The sequence below is a fragment of the Oncorhynchus mykiss genome, chromosome 4 (assembly GCF_057628025.1).
Source record: "Oncorhynchus mykiss isolate SJ-2025 chromosome 4, ASM5762802v1, whole genome shotgun sequence".
Taxonomy (NCBI): Eukaryota; Metazoa; Chordata; class Actinopteri; order Salmoniformes; family Salmonidae; genus Oncorhynchus; species Oncorhynchus mykiss.
The window spans coordinates 33,975,094-34,000,680 of record NC_143025.1 but is presented as its reverse complement, the minus strand read 5'-3'; the positions used below and the strand labels follow the sequence as shown (position 1 = coordinate 34,000,680).

Below are 25,587 nucleotides of genomic sequence, written 5' to 3'. Positions count from 1 at the left end.
TAAAGTTCATAACTGTGCACTCTCCTCAAACAATATAGCCTGGTATTCCTTCACTGTAATATCTACTGTAAATTGGACAGTGCAGTTAGATTAACAAGAATGTAAGCTTTCTGCCAATAACAGAAGGTGTTACTAACATTGACAAAAAATTGGGAAGAGTTGGTTGACCAACAGCAAATACCATGCCCTACTTAGAGCTAGTTGTTGACATCTGTTAAAAAGGTTCAATGGGTCTACATTCAAACTAAAGATTGTCAATACCTCCGCTGGGTCTTATGAGAAGTACAAGGTCAAATACTCTGAATATCCTAATAATAACATCCAAAACTGGTGGCCTTCGTGGTTCACTTTAAGAATCCTTTTCATTAAAGTTTTTATATTTCACTAAGTTTATAAGATAACAAAATGTTGTTATATCCATCGACATGATTTGTTGGACGGTACACTACAAAACCTAAACTTGAGATCACTGACTTGACATCTGTGCTGCAGCGCATGCTGTTATGTCCTCTGTCGAATGGCTGGGTAAGAGTTAAAAGTAGGTATGCTTGACCCTTGACGTAGTGGGAACCAGGTCAGCTGAGTCCGCATAGTGAGACGTCTCACTTTGCTGCTCTTTGGGCTCGGGTTTGAACCAGCTGCTAAACCACCCTGACTTGTTGCTCTGATCAGAAACACACACACACACACACACACACACACACACACACACACACACACACACACACACACACACACACACACACACACACACACACACACACACACACACACACACACAGAGACAGACAGAGAGAGAGGATCATTAAAACAAATCTCTGGTTCTTATTTGATGCTGTGACATGACAACAGGCTTCAGGCTCTACCCACCTGTTTTATTTGGATTTTGTCTGTCTCTGTGGCCTTTCCCTCCTGCGTGATGGTGGCCTGGTGCCCTCCCTGCTGGCATGCCTTCTGACCTCCATAACCATACTTCTGATCATACTGTTGACCATACCCTGCCACCGGCATCTTCCCAACATTCATATGGGACGATGAATGTTTTCACATGATTGATTTGATTATTTGTTTATTTAGATGCAATTCAGCTCTTAGCTGCAAATGTTGTACACCTTGACAATAAACGTAACTTTACTATGAGTATACACATAAAATATAGCACCACTAACACAAACAGCAGGTGCTCAGTAAATAACTAGAAATCTTCACAGAGATTAAATTAAATTCAACGCTAATTTGCATGTGCCAATGGGAGGTATGTTTGTGTGTCGCATGTAATGTATGTTCGGTAGTCAATAAAACTCCCAAGGACTCACCATGCCTGGGCCAGAAGAATGATCAGCCTCTAGAAGAATACAATGAAATCAAAGCATGAAGTCTTCATATCACAGTTAACAACAGAAACATGTAAGATGATACACAAATTATGTAAAAAGGAGTGAACATAAATGAGCATGTTTAATATTAAATCACCAGAAACAGGTGTGAATCATGAGTATGTTTGCTCAATCAAAACCAGGACCCTCATCCATTGTCTCACCTAACGTGGCTGAAGGACGCTGATGCTGAAGCTGAGCATAGGCAGTGTCTGTGTTGTGGTAACTGTAGTCCTGACCTCCCGCCACAAGGGGCACTGCAAGCTGAGTGTAAGAAGCCATGACTGGAAGCAGAGGTGGGACATTGATCTGCTGTGCCTGCACGTGCATCACCCCTCACAGAAAGGTCACCGGTGTCTGATTCTAAACGGAAACCAAAGCAGAAACTGGGGGTGCATTTCACATTGGTAGTGTATGAGGTAAATTCCCCCTTACTATGTAAATGCTTTGAGCATCCAATAAATTAATTACTCATTGAAATAATGATCTGGGACTGTAGGTTTACCTGGATATACTCTGCTTTCCTCATTGGCCCTCTGCTGGTGACAGGTATATATCACTACAACAGCAGCTCCCCATCTAAGCAAATGCATGCGTTTTAACCATAGCATCTTAATGTGCAGTGAATGTTTTGGAGGAGAGAAAAAAACACATCATTAAGATTATGAGAGCCAATTGAAGAATTTCAAACGAGTATGGTATTGTTATTCATTTATCATTTGATTGATAAAAACGGATCATAATGTAGTAATTACAATGCTATCAGTGTCTATGTCAGGTCAAACATTGTGCAGGTAGAGACACGTTAAAACCAGACACCTGTCTTGCCAGCTGGACTATAGTAAATACTTACCACCTCAGCAACCTTGACATAAGTGCCTACTGACATAATTTCACTCACCAGTACCAGTGGCTAATATCCATATCTATCCTAATATCCAGGCATTAGTGAGTCCCATTTATGACCATTATTCAATCAACAACAACAAATCCCTACTCTACACAAGGTTGTTTGTACCCAATAAATATGTTTTATGGGCCTCCCGGGTGGTGCAGTGGTCTAAGGCCACCTGTGGCTGTTCCACCAGAAACTCTGGGTTCGAGCCCAGGCTCTGTCACAGCTGGCCGTGACCGGGAGGTCCATGGGGCGACGCACAATTGGCCTAGCGTCGTCCGGGTTAGGGAGGGTTTGGCCGGTAGGGATATCCTTGTCTCATCGCACACTAGCGACTCCTGTGGCGGGCTGGGCGCAGTGCACGCTGACCAGGTCACTAGGTGTACAGTGTTTCCTCCGACATATTGGTGCGGCTAGCTTCCGAGTTGAATGCACGCTGTGTTAAGAAGCTTGGTTGGGTTGTTTCGGTGGACGCATAGCTCTCGACCTTCGTCTCTCCCAAGCCCGTACGGGAGTTGTAGCGATGAGACAAGCCAGTAACTGCTAACAATTGGATACCACGAAAAGGGGGGTGAAAAATACAAATAAAATGTTTCATATCCAACAGAAATAGAGGAACATGAAAACATGTGACAGAGAAACATGATGGGTACAATGGTGATGCATTGTGGTGTGGTCACCTGTATGCCCTGCTGTCTGCATCGCAGCTGCTGTAGCCAGCTAGGGTCCTGTGGGCAGCTGTCGTCAGCTGTGTCACTGAGTTGTCCCATTCCCTCATACTTATTCAGCCGCTCTGCCAACTGAGGGGAGAGGACACACACACAGAGGGGAAGTGCTGAGCAAACACACACCATTAGTCTTTTTTAGGCACTACAGTTCAGTAGATTAGGGGCCCAAAATTGGCAACTGGTTTTGGCCATGGCCCAATTTTGTTGCTGTTGCATATAATAGCAGCCCCAAAAATAGGCTTTCACTACAAATTGAACAACATTTGAAACACATCTGGTTAATATATAATCAATTTGACAATAAAATAATAATTTTGATCTGATTACACTGATAAAAATCACACAAAAAAACACCTTTCAATGACGAGAAAATGTCGCTTTAAAAATGTCTAATAAGAAAGGTTGACAATGAAAATAGAATTTTCAGGGAAGAATGGATAGAGAAATATTTATTCTTATCATATTTCTCCAATGTCAAACCAGAGGTGTCTTGTTTGCAACGAAACTGTCGCTGTTTGCAAATAATTAAATATTAGAAGTTCTTATGAATCTAAACCTGGTAACCTACTTTAAAAAAATATTACCTTTCCACCCAGACAGAGGCCTGACTGACACAGAAAAATGTCATCTTCAACTGCTGGCTACTCGTCCATTACTTAACCCAACAACAGGGGTGCATTCCTAAAAGCTACCTGGGTATAAGCATCTTATCATTTCACAGTGAATAGCTCAATTTATAGCGACAGAATAGCAAAGTAAATTGTTTGTCTCCTTGTCTTCTCGAATATAGAAGGCCAGAGCTCAGTTTCAAAATAAGACTAAAGATATCACCATATACCTCGGAGTCGTGGGCAATTTAAAGCTATTTTCTAGCATATGGCATCACATATTTAAGCATTTGTATAGAATGTTTTATATAATCAGGTTCCATTTTAAGCTAACAAGGGGTATCCGTTTTGACATTTTCTTTAACAAAGGGTATGCCATACCCTCAAATACCCTCAGAATTCAAGCTCTGGTTTTAACCAAACACACCAAGCCCTTCCCAGACGCAGAGGTATTTAAGGAGTGCATGGTGAGATGACAGTATTGGAGGATTTGGCTTAATACAAATCTATGGAAACCATAATTGTGTCTGTCAAACAGGTAGGCCTACCTCTTATTTCTTAAATAGGAAGAAATAGGCTCCAACAAAGCCCTCTTGTTGTTAGTGAAGTTGAATTCAAATTAAGATTTTTTTTTAAATGAATGAATCAAATGACTTTCAGTACCATGCGCTGCCTACCTCGGTTTGATTATGCCGTGGCCATTGCTTAACGTTTCAGCACTACAAAGCTGTCCACCCAATTGCCTTATTAGTTGACTGTCTCCTGCACTCTCTCTCCTTATGAATTTGAGATCAAATGTAACTTAATTCAGGTGGGTTAACTTTCTTTTTTGGGACATTTTGCATTATTTAATATTCATATTTAATAAGGGAGATTTACGGGGCCAAAATAAATTCCTGACTTGCCCGGCAGACGGCTCTTGCCAACCCCTGCCTTATGATCTTAAAGGTGCTTTACTCCGAGATAGTTTATGAATACAGGCACTAAAGTGATTGGATACTAGGAATGCACTTTTGTATAAAATGTGTTCATGATATGTACAGTACATGTCAGAGTACAGTACTTTCATAACCTCTCCCCGAAGACTGTGTTTTGAGTTGTGCATAGATTAGGCGTGTATGAATGTATACTGTTGGTCAGCGTATCAGATGTTTATGTGCCAGAGTGCCATGGTGAAGTGCTATGCCTTGATAAGCTTTCCCAGCAACACCATGCAGGGCTCCTACAGTCTGCGTAAAGACATCCCTATCACCTCACAATAGTGATAGGCCTGGGATGCCAGCTCAATATCCAGCAGACGACACGCATACAGGAATTTATACACCTGCTAAAGAGAAAACAGGTTGGAACAACCCTATAAAACAACTTACATAAATTCTACACCTGGTAACACAACCAAAATAGGTTTTCACGGTCTCCTGCACTGTAAAACATTTATTGTAATGTTTACAGTAAATTACTGGCAGCACAGTAGCCAGTAGGTTACTGTACATTTATAGTAAATTAATGGCAGCACAAAAGCCAGTAAATTACTGTAGATTTACAGAACCTTTACCAAAACACAAATTTACAGCATATTACTGGAACACCAGACTACAGCAACATGCTGTATTTATAGAATTTACAGTGCATTACTGTAAGCACAGTGGTTAGTAAACATTTACAGTGCAGGCAGCTATTACGAATGATCAGCAGTATTTTGGATACATGTACTTGATATATGTACTTCAATAGTTTCAATACCTATAATGTAATTTGTAGTTCACTAGCCTGACCTACAATCCATGCATTTTGTAACAGTTTAATATAAAATACAAAGTTTTAAAACTTGCAAGTAGTGCACTTAACTGCAACAACATTCTCGGTAATGGTAACATCATCTTTTTACTTGCTATGACTTTGATATGTTCTTGTTTATCTACCTTTGTTTAATTAATTGACTGTAAGTCCCTCTGGATAAGAGCGTCTGCTAAATGAAAAAAATGTAAATGTAAAAATGAACACTTCCAAAGCACATTGCTGGGTATTATTCTAATGAGCTCTGCCTCCAAATAAGAACACATTTTATCAAAACGCAAATAGTTTGAGGGCAGAGCTCATTAGAATAATACCCAGCAGTTTGCAAGTGTTAATTTTTACATTTATATTTTGGTCATTTAGCAGGTGCTCTTGTCCAGTCAGTGCATTAAACTAAATAAACCATTTCGTAACCATAACTGAGAAAGTTGTACTAGTTAAAAGATATTCAAGGTATTTTGTTTATTATTGTAATGTGCACAGTAACTTGTGACCAGTCTCCTATAAGTTGCTGTAATATCACAGCAACAATACTGTAACATTTTCCTACTATACTGTAGGAAAGTAAATGCTACTGTAACTGTAATATTGGTATTTTACTGTAATTAAATGGGATTTGTACAAACAGGTTGGCTGCTGGCTATTGTATATTACTGTCACGCCCTGATCTGTTTCACCCGTTCCTGTGATTGTCTCCATCCCCTCCAGGTGTCGCTTATTCTCCCCAGTGTATTTATCCCTGTGTTTCCTGTCTCTCGTTCGTCTTGAAGGTTTGTCAAGTCAACCAGCGTGTTTTTCCCGTTCTCCTATTCTCTTTTTCATAGTCTTCCCAGTTTTGACCCCTGCCTGACTCTGGACTACTTTCCTGCCTGCCTGCCCTGACCTTGATTCTGCCTGTCCTTCGGTACCTTTTGTACTCTGAACTGGTTTTTATTCTTTTGCCTGTCATTCTGTTGCCTCACCCTATTGGATTATTAAATATTGTAAGACTCCAACCATCTGCCACCTGTGTCTGCATCTGGGTCTCACCTTGTGTCATGATAATTACAGCAAACAGTATATTTGGGTTTTTACATGACTTGCATTTCTAGAGGCCTAAACAAAAGCTTTAAAACTGTCTGCGATTACAGGGCAAATCAGACCAAAAGGACTTGGCAAAACACAACCAGTAAAGGTCCATTTATTTGGCTAATCCAAAATTCATTACAGTTGAAAATATTCAAAAAGTTTAAATTTAATCCATCATTAATTTAAAATTCAAAATCATAAACAACTCAAACAATAAGCAATCACTTCAAATGAGGCAAACAAATGGTCATCCAACAAAACAAAAGCAATCAACCAGTAAAGGTTTCATACACAATCAACTCTATCCCCTAAACACATGAAATTGTTCAGGCACTACTACCACAGATCAGTTCATTTGTTAGAGCATTCTCACAAAAGGGTACAACAAATATGGCCACTTACAAGCCACGCATCCAAATATGTTAATGAGCCAGCGATTCTTTCCACTCCCGCAACATTTTTCCACAATGGACCATATATTACAGAATACTGCAGTAAATATACAAACTAGCACTTTATTGTTAAATTGTATTGTAATAAAATGACAGCAATTGCTGACAGTGAATATGTAATTATACCACTTGCACGTCTAGAGGCCTAAACAAAGGCTTCTAAACTGGCAGTGACTACAGAGCAAAACCGAACAAAAGGACAAGGCTAAACACTTAGATATAATGGCACTCTGCTCTGTCCCCTATACTCATGAAATTAATAAAGAACTACTACCACATTTCAGTTAAACTAGTACAGCACTCTCACTAACGGGTTGCATATTGCAAAATATGTTAATGAGCCAGAGATATCTTGCCGCCCACAATATTTGCACACAATGCACCATAAATATACAGCAAAACAGCTGATACAGTAATTTTACAGCAGTGTAGCGGAATGCCATTGAGCCCCCTTAATGCATTGCTCCTTACAGTACTGTCATGTAAAATAGAATTACAGTAAATGTAAATTGCTGTAAATGTACAGCAATTTGTTACAGTGTGGCCTAGAGGAAGCTTAATAGCATCATACAAATGGAATAACATCCTATTAAACCCTGTTGAGATGTTATACATCTGACACATTACTGGATAAATTATATTTGCTTAAACACTCACAAAAATACCAAAATGAATATCAACTACCTGGAAGGAGGGGATACTGAAGAATTTATCTCCAAGTCTGGAGATATGGCAGAATGGCAGAATTCTGGGCAAATTCCTTGAATGAGAGACTGTATGGGAGGAATACACATTCTGTAACATATTATCCCATATTATTTGTAGACATGATAGCCACAGTGTTTACAGCTGTCATCAAAGCAAAGAGTGGCTACTTCTCAAATATAAAATATATTTTAATTTGCTAAACACTTTTTTGGTTCCTCGTGATTCTTTGTGTTATTTCATTGTTTTGATGTCTTCACTAGTATTGATGAAAATAGCTCAAATAAAGAATATTCCTTGAATGAGAAGGTGTGTCCAAACTTTTGACTGGTCCTGTAGGTAAAGAGAACCTTTATCTCTTGAATGTTTTGCATTCAGGTCCAAAAAGCCACTTTCTGAGCATGCCTATAATAGGTAAATATGTATGAAAGGTTTTGTTCAAATCAAAAGGGGTACTGTCAAAAAGCTATTGAATTCAAATAGATTTTCCCCATGACAATAAATTACATGAAACGTTCAGGGTCACCCTGTCTCTAGGGTCACCCTGCCTGTGGTCACCCTGTTCTCCTTTTCCAAAATAAGCAGCTCCTTTTCTTCCAACATAGCAAGACATTGAACGACATTACTTTGGAGTTCTACAGTGAGTCCCTCTGGACATTCCCCTCTCATTAGAAAGACATTAAAGGGGGTGAGGGGATCAACCAAATACTTGACAAGTGATCGGAAAGGTGAATCAGATATTCTATCGGCACTCCTACTCTATTCTGAGACTACTTTGTGAAGCAGGACAGCCTTCTACTTAGAATAGCAAAATAAGCAGTTCCAATCTATTTAGCATGACAAGACATTGCATGACAAAACTGTCCTAGAGGACATTCTCTGCTTGTTAATAGTGGATGAGGGGATCACGAACCAGATACATGACGTGAGAGGAGCGTAAATAGGATTTGTGTCCTTTACAGATGAGCTCACCTGTTGCTGTTACACAGAAGCACCAGTCACTCTGTCTTGGCTGTGTAGGTGCCAAAAGGAGTGCAGGCTGTCAGATAGCCGATATGAGCAGCATGTAACAACCCTCTGGAGGCTGGGGAGAGACATTTCCTATATATTGTACTACTTTTGACCAGAGCCTACAGACTTGTGTGAGGGTTATCTGAGGAGAATAGAAACACAGCCACTATAATCCAGTAGAAATGTGTGTGTGTGTGTTCGTGATTGTGTGTAGGCGTGCGTGTATGTGTGTGTGTTTATGTGCGCGAGTATGTACTTAGTGCGCATGCGTGTGTACCTAGTGTGTCTCCCATGGTAAGAATGCTCTTCTGGTGAGAGGCAGATCTCCCATCTCATCGGACAGCATGACGGCCAGGTGAGGCTTCCAGTCTCCCCATTTGTCACTTCCACAACACTGAGGACACACATACACTGTTAGTTTATTACAAAATTGTTATACTACAATTTGGTGCAAAATAAATGTACTGTTGTTAGCGTAATGACCAACTACGTTATAATGAACACAATAGCCACTGATCAACTGGTCAACTACAGTAAATTTGACAAGAACAGCAGGTATTACACAAGGAAGCAAGGACACAATAGAATAGACTATTTGTTTAAAATACATTCCGACACATACAGTTGAAGTCGGAAGTTTACATACACCTTAGTCAAATTCATTTAATTTAAACTCAGTTTTTCACAATTCCTGACATTTAATCCTAGTAAGAATTCCCTGTCTTTGGTCAGACAGGGTCACCACTTTATTTTAAGAATATGAAATGTCAGAATAATAGTAGAGAGAATTATTTATTTCAGTTTTTATTTCTTTCATCACATTCCCAGTGGGTCAGAAGTTTACATAACTCAATTAGTATTTGGTAGCATTGCCTTTAAATTGTTTAACTTGGGGCAAACGTTTTGGGTAGCCTTCCACAACCTTCCCACAATAAGATGGGTGAATTTTGGCCCATTCCTCCTGACAGAGCTGATGTAACTGAGTCAGGTTTGTAGACCTCCTTGCTCGCACATGCTTTTTCAGTTCTGCGACACATTTTCTATAGGATTGAAGTCAGGGCTTTGTGATGGTCACTCCAATACCTTGACTTTGTTGTCCTTAAGCCATTTTGTCACAAATTTGAAAGTATGCTTCGAGTCATTGTCCATTTGGAAGACCCATTTGCGACCAAGCTTTAACTTCCTGGCTGATGTCTTGAGATGTTGCTTCAATATATCCGCTTAAATTTTCCTTCCTCATAAAGCCATCTATTCTGTGAAGTGCACCAATCCCTCCTGCAGAAAAGCACCCCCACAACATGATGCTGCCACCACCGTGCTTCACAGTTGGGATGGCATTCTTCGGCTTGCAAGCCTCCCCATTGTTACTCCAAACATAACAATGGTCATTATGGCCAAACAGTTCTATTTTTGTTACATCAGACCAGAGGACATTTCAGTTTTAATGACTCCAACCTAAGTATATGTAAACTTCCGACTTCAACTGTATGTGTTTGTTTTATCAACCTTGGTTGAATGCACTGACTGTAAGATGCTAAGGACAAGAGCAGCCGCTAAATGACCAAATTGTATTGGTAAATGTAAAAATGAAAACTTGCCAAGAACACTGGGCAATAAGTACCTGCATGGGTAATTCCAGAAATATACTGTAAATTAGATTAGTAACATTTTTAGTAACCTAAAATGGATTACCATAAAATGGATTACTGTAGCTGTACTGTAAATTAATTACAGTAACATACAGTACAGGTCAATTGCTTCCAGTAAGTTAATGTACATTTTACAGGAAATGTTTTACAGTTTAATGTCCAATAGCTCTGAAGAGCTAAAAATGATAGGCCTACATGTAGTTGCCAGCATAGGAGGCCAGACCCATAAATCATAGATCTACAGTATACTGAAGTATTATGATTGACAGTCAAGCCTGTATGCCTATATCTGTTGGTAGAGCTTAGCACTTGCAATATAATGCCAGGGTCATGGGCTAAATTTTCACTGAGACCACCCATGCAAAAATGTATGCATACATTACTGTAAGTTGCTTTGGAAAAAAATGTCTGCTAAATAGCTTATATAATATATGATTATATAATGTTGTGGTTGAAAGCATTGTTTTACCATGGAAACAGCAGGGATCCTCCCAGAGAGCAGCTGAAAAAGGGTCTGAAGCGGGTCGCTGGGAGCTAGCTGGTCTGCAAACCTGCCGTAGAGATGCCATAGAGATGACTAAGCCATGAAAATACTGAATGTGATTTGCAATATTAAAATGTGCAATATTAAAATGAAAAATATCAGTTGTTATGCTGCAATAAATAATGAAATATTCACTATTAGCAGTTGCTGAATTTATTTTCAATACGATTCAACAATAAAGAACTGTATTGCGGTTTTGATATGCAGTACCAGTCAAAAGTTTGGACACACCTTCTCATTCAAGGGTTTTTCTTTATTTTAAGAATTTTCTAAATGCTATAATAATAGTAAAGACATCATAACAATTAAATAACACATATGGAATCATGTAGTAACCAAAAACTCAAAAAGTGTTAAACAAATAAACATATATTTTATATTTGCGATTCGTCAAAGTAGCCACCCTTTGCCTTGATGACAGCTTTGCACAAGCTTGGCGTTTTCTCAACCAGCTTCACCTGGAATGCTTTTCCAACAGTCTTGAAAGAGATCCCACATATGCTGAGCACTCATTGGCTGCTTTTCCTTCACTCTGCGGTCCAACTTATCCCAAACCATCTCAATTGGATTGAATATGGTCACTCTGACAGAGCTCCAGAATTCCTCTGTGGAGATGGGAGAACCTTCCAGAAGGACAACCATCTCTGCAGCACTCCACCAATCAGGCCTTTATGGTAGAGTGGCCAGATGGAAGTCACTCCCTACGGTGAAGCATGGTGGTGGCAGCATCATTCTGTGGGGATGTTTTTTAGAGGCAGGGACTGGGATACTATTCAGGATTAAGGGAAAGATGAACGGAGGAATGTACAGAGAGATCCTTGATGAAAACCTGCTCCAGAATGCTTAGGACCTCAGACTGGGGCGAAGGTGAGCCTTCCAACAGGACAACAACCCTAAGCACACAGCCAAAACAACGCAAGAGTAGCTTAGGGACAAGTTTCTGAATGTCCTTGAGTGGCCCAGCCAGAGCCTGGACTTGAACCTAATCGAACATCTCTGGAGAGACCTGAAAATAGCTGGGCAGCGACGCTCCCTATCCAACCTGAGAGAAGTTGAGAGGATCAGCAGAGAAGACTCCCCAAATACAGGTGTGCAAGCTTCTAGCATCATACCCAAGAAGACTCGAGGCTGTAATCGCTGCCAAAGGTGCTTCAACAAAGTACTGAGTAAGTGTCTGAGTACTTATGTATATGTGATATTTTGATATACATTTTTTTATACATTTGCTAAAATTTCTAAAGCCATTTTTTGCTTTGTCATTATGGGTTATTGTGTGTAGATTAATGAGGGGGAGGGATTTCTATATATATATATATATATATACTCGCCCCAGCCTCACTCCTCATCCCCCCAGCCTCCCCTTATCCCTTACACGCAGCCTCACTCCTCCCCCTCATCCTCGTCTCCATTCGCCTCTCCCTCCTGCTCCCTCCCAGGCTGGGAATTCCCAGCTCCATCCAACTCCCCCACTCATGTGGCCTTACTGGCCCCAAAAACACATTCTCTCCCTAGGCATGGACACACTGCTGATTATGCAGTATGAAGAGTTGGGTTACGATGTCAAGCAGTTCACAAGGATATTATGATTTAGTCCATCTCTGTGTATTATTGACTGAGCAATTCACAGGGTTCACAACAGGAATACCCTTGCTTAGATTATAGGAAGAAGACAACAGCTGTAAGTGAGTGACCAAAGTACTGCAGGATAGAAACAGTGTATATGTCCCAAATAGCACCCTATTCCCTACATGGTGTGCCACTTTCGACCAGGATCCATAGGGCTCTGGTCAACGTAGTGCACTATGTAGGGAATGAGGTGCCATTTGGGACAAAGACAGTATATATAGATTTTACTTATGGAAGTCCGAAGAAAGATCAATCTTCTAGGAATTAATTAAAGACTTAATATCCCTATAAGGGGGTGTTTATGACCTGTAAAAAGTGCCACTGAAAACAAAATATCAAACAGTCAATTCAATTTACTATGCGGACAAATATTCTATATCTATGTTGTAAAATGTCTCAGAGATAATGCTGCTCCATGCACTCACCTGTTCCATACAGTGATATAGAACCTGTTGTCCATCTTGCTGGCCAGGAACAGGGGCTGTCCCCACAGTCCACTCTTCATGGCCGACTCTTGGGCCTCATGCGAAAGAACCATAAAGGTGATGTGGAGGAGATGTGAATGAGGCGTGGAGGAACCGTGGAGGGAGGCATGGGAAGGCGTGAAGGAACGATGGGAAGGTGTGGGGGAGGTGTGAAGGAACTGTGGGGGGAGACGTGGGGAGGCATGGGGAGGTGTAAGGGAGATGTGGGAGAGCTAGCAGAGGGGGATCTGTGAGTCTAAAGTATCTGGAGGAGACATGAGGCGTGGGGAGTTATGATGGAGGCATAGGGCAGGGGTGAAGGAGGTGTGAAAGAACATGGAGGAGACGTGGAAGGGTTGCAGAAGAACACAGTGTCAGGGGTTAGTGTTGGAGGAGTAAGAGGATAGTCCTGGTGTAACATTAGTCAGCCAGTAATGTGTCAACTATGCTGTCTTTGTGGTTTTAATCAGTGTCATACACCATCTATTACTCTCAGAATACATAGGAGATTACTTTACCATTAATCTTACTAAATATTTCTGATATAAATAGAGAGGGGAACAGTGAGGAGCGAGACCAAAAAAGAGAGAGAAAGACACAGACCGACAAACTGAGACAGGGACAGAGAGTTTACCCTGACCTTCTTCCGTCCAGCCAGGAGAAGCTTGGCGTATCCCTGCATATCCTTCTCTGTGAACTCAGCCATACAGACACTAGTGGCTGCCCCTGTTAGTAGGTCTGCTCCATCCAAGGCGTTTGTCTCAGGACTGGGGCCCTCGCTCAGATCTATGAGGGTAATGTAAAAATGTAACATTTTTCATCATTAGCAATTATTTACAGGCTTTAAAAAAAAAACGTTTTACTTAACATTATATGTCCAGTAGACACAAAACATCTTCCTCGGTACGTGTGGTGTGGTGTCCTCTACCTATTAGGGTAGGGGCCTCTGAACCTTCACTGCCTCCTGAACCATATTGTCCCTGAGAGTTCCTCATCAGCAGCTCTGCCATGTCTGAGCCAACAATACGCTGAATGAATCCAAGGAGATTTTTTAAAAAAAGGGTAATGTTAGAATGAGTTTGTGGGTGGGCACGGCGCTTCACAGATAATGCTGATAATCCAAATTCCACAGACTGGGATAACAATAGATGATTGTTGCGTGTAGTTTGGACCATCTTGGCCAATTTGTGATATTTCAAGAGCAATAAGAGAAAGGGGTTTCACCTAATATAAAAGCGTGAAGAGATGTTCACCTACTCCATTTTGGCTGAACAGCAGTACAAGTAGATTCCAAAGGAGGCCGGCAGAGCCCTTGTCATGCAGGCTTCTGCCCTCTGGTGGGCAAAACACATGGCATCTACTTTGTGCAGGTCTTCCCTTTAAAGGAGAAGAAACTCAAATTAAAAGTAATGCACAGATAAGACTCATAAACCACGCTTCTATCCAATTAAGTAAAGTCATACCGTATACAATTTTTTTTGACATGGTGAGATCTTTTTGTGTCTGTAATATTAATTATGAAAGAAATGGTGGTGGAAACGCCTTTATGCGGAAATATTCATATAATAACCATCATACCGAAGTAAACTTGGAGTCACAAGGATATGGTGTGTGGTCTTCCCACTATGACTCGGGAAACCATACAGTTTATTAGGCTACAGATTAAATAAATGATGGAGAACTTCACAGGGTGTTGAAAGTAGACAGTGATCTCCTTTCCAATAGATATCGAGGGTCTTATTCTGGTGACATGATGATTGAAGTTTGACTGCCGTTTTGTAAATAAAAAATAATCTTGCTCTTCTCCATAATAATCTCATCATGTCGACTAGCCTAGCCGCACCGTTTGTGCGAGCTGTTGGCTAGAGCACACATGCAAAGACCAGAGTAGGCACATTTGCTATTTAACACAGTTTTTGTGACAAAACTATCGGTAGAGTTGAAAATGCGATGGAAACAGTTTGAATATTTATTGAAACATAAGCGAAAAAAGTAAATTTGGCGTACAATACATCCTCACGCAATGCAATTAATAACAACAATTAGAAACACACCACTAGTGGGAAAATACTTTATGCAGATTTTAGAATATTTGCATGAAAACCTGTCGACAATTGGATGGAAACCTAAATTAGCTACTGACAAAATTATGACAGTAAACCGTCATGTTTTCCATGCGTTTTAAGTGCCTGTTTTTAGTGTCTCTAGAACAGTTTTGTGAGTTGTGGGGAAACATTTTTTTTTTTTTTTGTGAGTAGTTATTTGGTCAGTGTTTTCTACTTTGCATGCATGACCAATACATAATCAAATACAATGTAGTATGCAAGTGCGGATATCGGGTTTGAGACTGTAAAATACCTAGCCAGCGGCCCAGGAAATTATCTCATGTCCCGCTGCTCCCGTTTCCCCCAGAATTATCTGCAGACAAAACAAACAGACAGCCTCTCAGTAACACAACAACAGAAACCTCTAACACGCCGGCTCAATATTGATAAGAACAGCTCAACAGCTCCTCCAATCCAAACGAATCAACCAATCCTGGATGCCTACTGTATTCACTATAATGATTGCGACTCCTTCCTCCTAACCTGCTAATTCAACACGACAATTCTGCCCCGAAGATATACCCTACTCCATACTAATACTTTCCTGCTTTTTTTAAAACCTAGAACTGTACCTCCAAACTGTGTAGTTTCACCTTCCCTGGGTCTCCCTGCATGGCCAGACCTGGACTGACCCGGATCAACTGTCCTGCTGGACCAAAGCTGTCCAGAGCAGTGATGCCAATTTAGCAATTTTGTTGTTAGATTTATCAACTTTTCAGACTACCCTGGCAACTTTTTTTTTTCAAACAGCACCTAGCAACGAATTTAGCTACTTTAAAAAATGTATTTGTAACTTTTAACAACTTTTGAAAAGCTAAAATGCACACATTTTCCCTCTAAATAACACAAAAACAATTTTTTTCTGTCACACACTCAGTCACAACACGCGTGCCTGACTGCAAAAGTGCGTTGTGAGTGACGTCAGCAGCAGGCGCTCAGCTCGTCATTGTTGGCTGACTACAGCAGTAGTTGCACGGGTTCGACGAGCCAAACCCAATGAATATAGTTGGTCACGAATGTTTGATCTTGAACAGAACTTACAACATCAATCAGCATGTTTCAATCAAAACTGTACAGAAAATAGTGGGAGTCTGTACCTTAACAAATGTCAAATAATATTTATTGCAGAGATGGCAAGTCAATTTGAGTAACGTTATCATGTATCTACGTAATTACGCAGTTTTACGTTATCACGCAATGATAACAAGGTCATTTAGCAACTTTTAGCAACAAATCAACCTCCCTCTAGCAACTTCCCCTGAAAATTAGTTGGCAACACTGGTCCAGAGCACGTGTTAAAGTGTATTTCAGAGGGGGAGTTGCCTTAGAAACTGCTGCATGCTCTAAGGAGAGAATATGCAGTATTATCATAATTAATATTATCACCTTCATGGGGGATATTGAAAGTGCTGTAATGAGTGTTCATTAGACTTGAGGATGACCAGTTAACATCATTGTGCTCTTTTGTTTTTAGTGGTATACAGCCCTACAGCTAAGTAAGTGTATACCATTATGTGACCCCTGTTTCTAAGAGACAAACCTACAATATTTGGGTGGAGATTACATGTAACTCAAGGCTTACCTGTGTCTGCTGTGCTCCAGGTGGCTTGTGGGGCAGGTTCAGTCTGTTCAGCATCGTTGATGTACTGGCTCAGCTCATAGCTACTGGAGGACAGGCCTGACGCCTTGAAACTTGCCAGAGTCCCATGAGCACAACAGGAGGTCTGGAGGACAAGACCAGCCAAACCAAGATAGGAGAATGAGTGCAGATGGAGAACATCATACAACCAAGTTACTAAAATAAGTATTAAACAGAGTGGGCAAACAGCAACACAGATCTGTACAGTATCTTTGTCAGAAGAAATTCATATAATTTATTGATCATAATTATAAATGTTTACCTCTGTACCAGCCTCCCCATTTTCTCTAGAACGACCTTAGCTTGTTTGATTGCCTTGCGGAGGGAATAGCTACACTGTTTGTATTCGGTCATGTTTCCGGTCATACAGCGTTCCTCATTGAGTTCCCTGTATTCCTATCGGACCTTGTAGTCATAGCAGATAATATTCTAATTTTTGGTGACTTTAATATTCACATGGAAAGTCCACAGACCCACTCCAAAAGGCTTTCGGAGCCATCATCGACTCGATGGGTTTTGTCCAACATGTCTCTGGACCTACTCACTATCACAGTCATACTCTGGACCTAGTTTTGTCTCAAGGAATAAATGTTGTGGATCTTAAATGTTTTTCCTCATAATCCTGGACTATCAGACCACCATTTTATTATGTTTGCTATAACTGTATCCATTTCCATGTTTTTCTTTAAGTTTATGAGGATTGTCAGGATGGTCAGCACATGCCACGTTGCGTCAAACACTGTTGTGTCACGGTGAGTGAATGAGGACCCAAAAGCGAATTAACTTAACAGAGCTTCTTTAATAACCAAACATAGGTAGGTTCAGACAGACCGGCAGATTCCGACAGGACAGGACAAGGTTACAGCAAACATGACGATAGTCTGGTTCAGGCATGAAACACAACAAACAAGAATCCGACAAAGACAGGAGCAGAAACAGAGAGAGATATAGGGACCTAATCAGAGGGAAAAAGGGAACAGGTGGGAAACGGGGTGAATGGGTAGTTAGGAGGAGACAAGGAACAGCTGGGGGAAAGCGAGGGAGAAAAGGTAACCTAATACGACCAGCAGAGGGAGACAGGGTGAAAGGAAAGGACAGAAAGACACAACATGACATGACATGTTGACTGAAAAATCATGCAGTGGAGAAAAGAAACAGTACTGCTGCCTTACATATAGCTGGGCTGGTATAATAAAACCTCCATATTGGGAAAGGAAAAAGTTGGAGGACTCCAACAGATGGGAGGCCCATATCACTAGTGTATTTTAAGGACACACATCTCTATGAATGATCAGTTAGGCAATGTTTTAGATATTCCAAGATAGGCTTCCTCAATACAAATCTCTGTGGACAAGAAGCCTATAAATCGTTTTCAAATAAGATATTCGACTCCTTATGCACTATTCTGCACACAATATCAAATAACTATAATTATACAAATTGTTAAATTCAAGTGAACAGAAACGTCCACACTACAACGATAACCACAATAACAGTAGAGAACGACAACGCTAGCCGTTGTTGGGATCACTTTTCAATAGCGTGTTCTATTGGAGCGTTCTAGGTTCTAGGTGCGTGAGGAATAGATGCTAGGAGGGGAAAGGATGTGAGGCAGAGCGCACGGTGAGCTTTCCTGAATAACTGGGCTTTTGAGCATATTGGTGTCAGTCAACATTAATTATAGGACGGCTTGGGAGAGAGCACATCTCAGTATCAGAAGACCACATTTTCCCATGTTATCTGTTAACGCTGATACATCCTGACAAAACATACCATATGAGTGACCTGCTAATGTAGCCTACCTTTCTGGACCTTGTAAACGGTCAATAGACCCCTAACTGATCCAAATGGTTGCATAAGCAGGCCTAGGCTATATGCAGTTGTTTCGGCATGAAAGACGCATTCAAAACAGGACCTTTGAGCTGTTATTCAAATTAGCCTATACATCACTGCACTAACAACATAGGCCTAATCAACTGTGGAGCATTGCGTGCCCGGGGACTGCAGAGTGCAGCCTGGAGGAACGCACAGATCTGACATTTCATAATCTTTTCACTTTTTTTCTTGCACTTTGACAGATAAATGTTCATATTTATATTATAGCCCTAATATTAAGCTAATTAATGGCCTAATATCTACTTAATATTTAGCTTCTTACTACATCTCTAGTCGCTCTCTTCCAGCTGTTCTCGTGCGGCATAGGCTAGGGTATACGCAAGCCTCTCTGCCATTCCTCTTCTCTTGAAATCCCAGGAAAGGCTATATATAGGCTACAAACGCTATATGACATTTATTTTGAACATGTTTTATACTAGGCATAATATCCAATTCGAGGAGAGAAGGATGCTTGCTCTTGTTAATAGGGAAATGTAAAATATGCCTACATCATAGGACACATTTTTTGTCGGGGAAAGGAGAAAGTTGAGGAGAGAGAGTGCATTGAGATACAGTGCCTTGCGAAAGTATTCGGCCCACTTGAACTTTGCGACCTTTTGCCACATTTATTCAGCCCCCTTAAGTTAATACTTTGTAGCGCCACCTTTTGCTGCGATTACAGCTGTAAATCGCTTGGGGTATGTCTCTATCAGTTTTGCACATCGAGAGACTGAAATTTTTTCCCATTCCTCCTTGCAAAACAGCTCGAGCTCAGTGAGGTTGGATGGAGAGCATTTGTGAACAGTTCTTTCCACAGATTCTCAATTGGATTCAGGTCTGGACTTTGACTTGGCCATTCTAACACCTGGATATGTTTATTTTTGAACCATTCCATTGTAGATTTTGCTTTATGTTTTGGATCATTGTCTTGTTGGAAGACAAATCTCCGTCCCAGTCTCAGGTCTTTTGCAGACTCCATCAGGTTTTCTTCCAGAATGGTCCTGTATTTGGCTCCATCCATCTTCCCATCAATTTTAACCATCTTCCCTGTCCCTGCTGAAGAAAAGCAGGCCCAAACCATGATGCTGCCACCACCATGTTTGACAGTGGGGATGGTGTGTTCAGCTGTGTTGCTTTTACGCCAAACATAACGTTTTGCATTGTTGCCAAAAAGTTCAATTTTGGTTTCATCTGACCAGAGCACCTTCTTCCACATGTTTGGTGTGTCTCCCAGGTGGCTTGTGGCAAACTTTAAACTACACTTTTTATGGATATCTTTAAGAAATGGCTTTCTTCTTGCCACTCTTCCATAAAGGCCAGATTTGTGCAATATACGACTGATTGTTGTCCTATGGACAGAGTCTCCCACCTCAGCTGTAGATCTCTGCAGTTCATCCAGAGTGATCATGGGCCTCTTGGCTGCATCTCTGATCAGTCTTCTCCTTGTATGAGCTGAAAGTTTAGAGGGACGGCCAGGTCTTGGTAGATTTGCAGTGGTCTGATACTCCTTCCATTTCAATATTATCGCTTGCACAGTGCTCCTTGGGATGTTTAAAGCTTGGGAAATCTTTTTGTATCCAAATCCGGCTTTAAACTTCTTCACAACAGTATCTCGGACCTGCCTGGTGTGTTCCTTGTTCTTCATGATGCTCTCTGCGCTTTTAACGGACCTCTGAGACTATCACAGTGCAGGTGCATTTATACGGAGACTTGATTACACACAGGTGGATTGTATTTATCATCATTAGTCATTTAGGTCAACATTGAATCATTCAGAGATCCTCACTGAACTTATGGAGAGAGTTTGCTGCACTGAAAGTAAAGGGGCTGAATAATTTTGCACGCCCAATTTTTCAGTTTTTGATTTGTTAAAAAAGTTTGAAATATCCAATAAATGTCGTTCCACTTCATGATTGTGTCCCACTTGTTGTTGATTCTTCACAAAAAAAATACAGTTTTATATCTTTATGTTTGAAGCCTGAAATGTGGCAAAAGGTCGCAAAGTTCAAGGGGGCCGAATACTTTCGCAAGGCACTGTAATTTCGACCGGTGCATGTATTGCGAATGGTTGCACAGGACAGACACAAATAAGATTCAAAATAATTGACAAACATTAGAAAAATGGAAATCACTTGAAAGCCACTTGACAACAAGGCAAGCAATGACATGCTGTAAATACACAGGCTAAACGGTGTTTGTTGTTGATACATTTAAATATGAGTTTCAATATTATTTTTCATTACATGTACATTGAAGTGTTATTTGCAGTTGTCACTATGACAATGAACACACCCTGAAAGCCCAGATATCTGTGTTACCACCATATTAATAGGCCTAGAGGATGCATTGGATCAGTTGATAGACAGGTGTACAAAATAACCTAATACTTTCCTCTAGAGTGGATGTTTGCCAACAAGTTATGTCATAGTTATCGTTCTTGGTGTGGATAGCCTACCATGTAAGCACGGAAATACAGTGAGCCACTGATCATTATAACTTTACTATTTTCGCCACCAGGTGTCGCAGTGTACCTCTCTAGTTTAAAGACGTGGTGATAAATTGCGGGGCGCTGCGCATTCGCGGGAACCCCTTTAGTCATTAGCATGTGACCAATGGGATTGGATATGCAAATATGAGGCGCTCGAACTCCTGTTTCCGCGTTAAATTTGGGGATTGGGAAAGGTGAGAGAGTCAGATGCACAAAGACGAGACGTGCAGACACACACGGACATTAATTTGACTGGGACGTTACTGGAGGGACCATCAGTGAATATTCTGATTTCCAGGTGGATAATTTTCCTATGTGCAATATGACTTTTGAGGAAACCAGTGGAGAAAACTCTATAGAAAGGTAAGATTATCTTTGCAACTTGTTGAATTTGTCACTGCTTGAGCACTAACTGTCAAACTCGTCTCCCTGTATGCACGAGTTTGCCCCAGCATGTCCAATCTAATTTAGCTAACTAGTTAGCAAGTTACAGTAACCTATATAGTTACTTTCTATATTGATGCAAGCTGACTAAATAACAATAAAGTCGTATACTTGTCTCAGTATGGTTACCTATTGTTTTGCACCCACAGGATGGATTCGGTGTCTAAAGCATTGGAGGAGGTTATCACCTCCGCGTTACCCCAAGGTTGCGTCACTGTAGGAGTCTACGAGGCAGCAAAGTCACTCAATGTGTAAGTGAAGCACGTTGCAAGAGATTATTAGTTACAGGCATAACGTGAATGTGAACTACTATCCAAAAATACCTATATTCTTAAACGACTAAATACGAGGAGTGAATGAAGTAGCCAAATAATTTTTCAATAGATTATTCTTAAGTTATTAAGCAGTGATACATCTACTCTGAAATAAGTTCATGACTCTATTACTGTAATGTTACTTGATTAGCTAGCTAATTGTATTGACATTTAATTCACCAGGGACCCAGATAATGTGGTACTGTGCCTCCTGGCCACAGATGAGGAGCAGGTCGTGGACGTGGCTTTACAGATCCACTTCACCCTGATTCAGGCTTTCTGCTGCGAGAACGACATCAACATCCTGCGGGTCAGCAACATGAGGCGCCTCGCTGAGATACTTGGAGGAGTGAAGCCTGGGGAAGAGCCCATGGACCTGCACTGTGTACTAGTTACTGTATGTTTCATTACATTGTTCCTACTTCCATATCCCTGGCTTTTCATCTACTTAACAGTGCTGGACTTTGATATCAGTTCCTCAGGTGGGGTCTCTGCCGGTGTGGTTCATTATACCAGCTAGGCTATAATAAAATGTTTCATGGATGCTAAAGATTTGCAGTTCAGGAGCTTTGAGTACAGCATGAAAGGCCTAGCCCTAGATGGATGCAAATACTTGATTTTAACAGCGACCACATCTGGCTTGGTAGTTATATCTTCATTCATTGCTCGGCTCTTTGAAGGTTGATCCAGCTGACTGCAGCCGCATGATCTGCAGTGTGTCTGTGATGTGGCTTTCCTAGTAGTCTGACGTAGCCTACACTGGCTGCAGTACTGCGAGTGATCTGACTCCAGTTACTAGGGCTGCGTCCAAATGGCACCCTATTCCCTACATAGTGCACTACATAGTTCAGGGGTAGGCAACCCTGTTCCTGGATTGCCGGAGGTACTGCGGGATTTTGTTCCAACTAGGCACCACACGTGACCAACTGAGCTAATTGATCAGTTCAGTGATTACCTAAGTTCAACACCTCGTCTTCCAGGTCAGTTAAACCAAAAACCTGAAGTGCCTGCGGCACCCCAGGACCAGAGTTGCCTACCCGTTATATTGAGAAAAGGGTGCTATTTGCGACGTAACCTCAACGTTTGTGGCCGAGTTAGCGTAGCGATGTGTACTCTTAACTGCTCTTCCTGTGGGCCACTAGTACTTTTTCAAACCCACGTTCCAGGAAATAAAGCTTAGCTCATAGGAGAAAGAGGATGAATGATGGCACGTTTACAGAGAGACTCTTAGAAGTCAGCACGGAGACATTTTTATGCCCTGCTCATACACTTCCTTAGTAGTGATCTGATCTGTGAGGCCCACTATCAGTTCATACCCCACGCTGCAGAGAACCCTTATCTGATTATGGTTGTTAAATTGTGTATCCTTCTATTTGATGCATATGTTTAGAAAGCACAGCAATTGGCTAGATGTGTGGTTATTAACTGTGTGTGCAGTTATAATTACCGCACTTGTATAGAACCCTCAGCCCTAACTGATTAGGGCTGTTCTACATTTCTAAGGCCTACTTGTCTGTATTTTAATGTATACGTTTATAGAAAGCAGCTTTGGCCTAACTTTTTTTTTTCTTTTCTTTTCACAGAAGTCAAGCACGTGCAAGGACCCAGCTCTGAGCAAAGTGAATCGCTTCTGTAGAGACAGTCGAATACTGGACCAGTGGGTCCCCATCATCAACTTACCTGACTGATGAACAAGCAGCATGGACTCCACGTGACCACGCTGTACACTTTCTATTGAAGCACAGCACACTGCACTAGATCTGTGTAATAATGCCTTGGTTGGAACTCATGAACAAACCTCATTCAACAGAGGGAAGGAGAACAAGAGAACCTGCTGGATCAGTGTGGATTTTATGCTGGGGATTTCAGCTGAGGTAGAGGGATTTAGCATTCTGGATTCCAGGACTGCCAAGGTAACAATGGTATGACTAATACGAAGGTAGCGATTGGTCGTTGGCATGGCTTGATCCTCATGCCCAGGCGCTGCCATTACAGGAAGCTGACTCATGCAAGCACACAGCAGAACAGACATACACACGTAGTGGTGAGCAGAGCAGAGTGCACAAGGCAGCAGGGGATTGGAATCTCCTGGATGCTCAAAGGACTGACTCCAAGGACCATACTCAAGGACTGAACTAAACCAAACTAGAGTTTTCTGAACTGGACCGCAGTAGTCTGGACTAGTCTGGGACTACAGGATGGATAATGCCTCAAGGAAAGTGGATCAAATTTCCATATGGGTATACTCTGCATGTTAAAGGTTTATGCAATTATATCAGTAACTTACTGTGTTATTCAACATTATGATACTGTATAAACTGAATACAGTAGATTACCATAGAATGCACAGTAAAATGCCATATGTTTGTTTTACAGCACACTCAGACCTTTCTGTAATTTCAACAGTAAATGTGTTTTACAGTATTCATATTGTGCATTGTGAGAAGTTGTTGTGGACGGGAAAATAGTCTCTGGCTCATTAACATATTATGGTGTGCCTTGTAAGAGGCTATATTTGTTGCACCCGTGGTGAGAATGCTGAGCCCCCAAAGAATACGGTAATATACTGTATTTTAGGGATTCTACAAACTTTGTCCTGAAACTCTACAGTAGCCAATTGCTGCCAGTCATATACTGTAATTCAGAATACAGTACCAATACCGCATTTTTGGAGCGCCAAAAAACGTTGGACCACTCATTAACATATGTTGATGCGTGTCTGGTAAGAGGCTATATTTGTTGCACCCGTTCGTGAGAGTACCAATTTACGTGATACAGTATGTGGTAGTGGTTCCCTAACAATGCAATGTATATAGGGGACAGATCAGAGTGTCAGCAAGTCTCAAACCTTTAATAGTTGAGTGGCGATCTATTTTGATCTGTTTTGCCCTTTAGTCACTGTCAGTTTAGAAGCTTTTGTTAAAGCCTAAAGTGCAAGTGATATAAAACAGCTAGTATTCATTAAAATGCTGTAATATGCAAATGCCAACCTGCTTTCTCTAATCCCTTGTAATTACAGTAAAATACTGTATTTTCTTACAGTTTAGTGACTGTTACTGTGCTTCATTGCTCTGACATCAAGTTACCATGAAAATCTCTATTGTATTGGCACTATCCAGAGATTGTCAGCGATATATCATAAGATATCTTGTAATTATAATTATTTTGAAGACCAATGTATCTTTAACTACAACATTTTCAGTAATGGTTAAAAAAACATGTTTTACTTGCTATGACTGTGATATGTATTATTATTATTTTTTATCAACCTTGGTTGAATGCACTGACTAAGTTGCTAAGGACAAGAGTACCTGCTAAATTACCAAAATGCTAAAATTAAAATAAAACTTTTGCAAAGAACACTGGGTAATGTGTCGCTGCATGGGGAATTCCAGTAATATATTCTAAATTAGATTACAGTAACATTTTTGGCACTGCAAAATCTATTACCATAAAATGTATTACAGTAGTTGTACTGTAAAATAAATTACAGTAAATTATTGGCCAATTTCTGCCAGTAAGTTAGTGTACATTGTACAGGAAACGTTTTAGTGTGGAAAAAATACATCACAACTGTAATTTATATGATCTTGATTATTTCTGAAATTGTTATTTTGGGAATTATTTAAATTAAGAGGGAAGAACTTGTTTAGGTCATTGTCAGCACAAACCAATGTATTGACTTAAACATTAACTTTGTTGTTTTGTTTAATTCAATGTTTATGTTAATTTAATGAATTGATGTCGCAATGTTCATCAACAGCTACCTTTGCAGAGAAATAAACAAAACTGAACTAAA

The 25,587-nt window shown here is 40.7% G+C and overlaps 1 protein-coding gene and 1 pseudogene across 1 annotated transcript; one reads left to right on the top strand and one right to left on the bottom strand.

Moving 5' to 3' along the window:
• Positions 1–407: 407 nt before the first annotated feature.
• On the bottom strand, positions 408–16,887 carry LOC110521727 (protein transport protein Sec16B-like; annotated as a pseudogene).
• A 4,219-nt stretch (positions 16,888–21,106) lies between these two features.
• On the top strand, positions 21,107–25,587 carry LOC110521726 (growth arrest and DNA damage-inducible protein GADD45 alpha). The gene is made up of 4 exons (XM_021599529.3): positions 21,107–21,393; positions 21,624–21,725; positions 21,972–22,185; positions 23,372–25,587. Exons 1-4 carry the CDS (start codon positions 21,344–21,346, stop codon positions 23,474–23,476), a joined length of 471 nt encoding a protein of 156 aa, XP_021455204.2. The 5' UTR covers positions 21,107–21,343; the 3' UTR covers positions 23,477–25,587.

Bases quoted from the DNA above. Each gene is read 5' to 3' on its own strand.
- LOC110521726 (XM_021599529.3), top strand. From the start codon at position 21,344: ATGTGCAATATGACTTTTGAGGAAACCAGTGGAGAAAACTCTATAGAA. The intron at 21,394-21,623 runs GTAAGATTATCT...TTGCACCCACAG, and splicing joins GGAGAAAACTCTATAGAAAG to GATGGATTCGGTGTCTAAAG. The intron at 21,726-21,971 runs GTAAGTGAAGCA...TTAATTCACCAG, and splicing joins GCAGCAAAGTCACTCAATGT to GGACCCAGATAATGTGGTAC.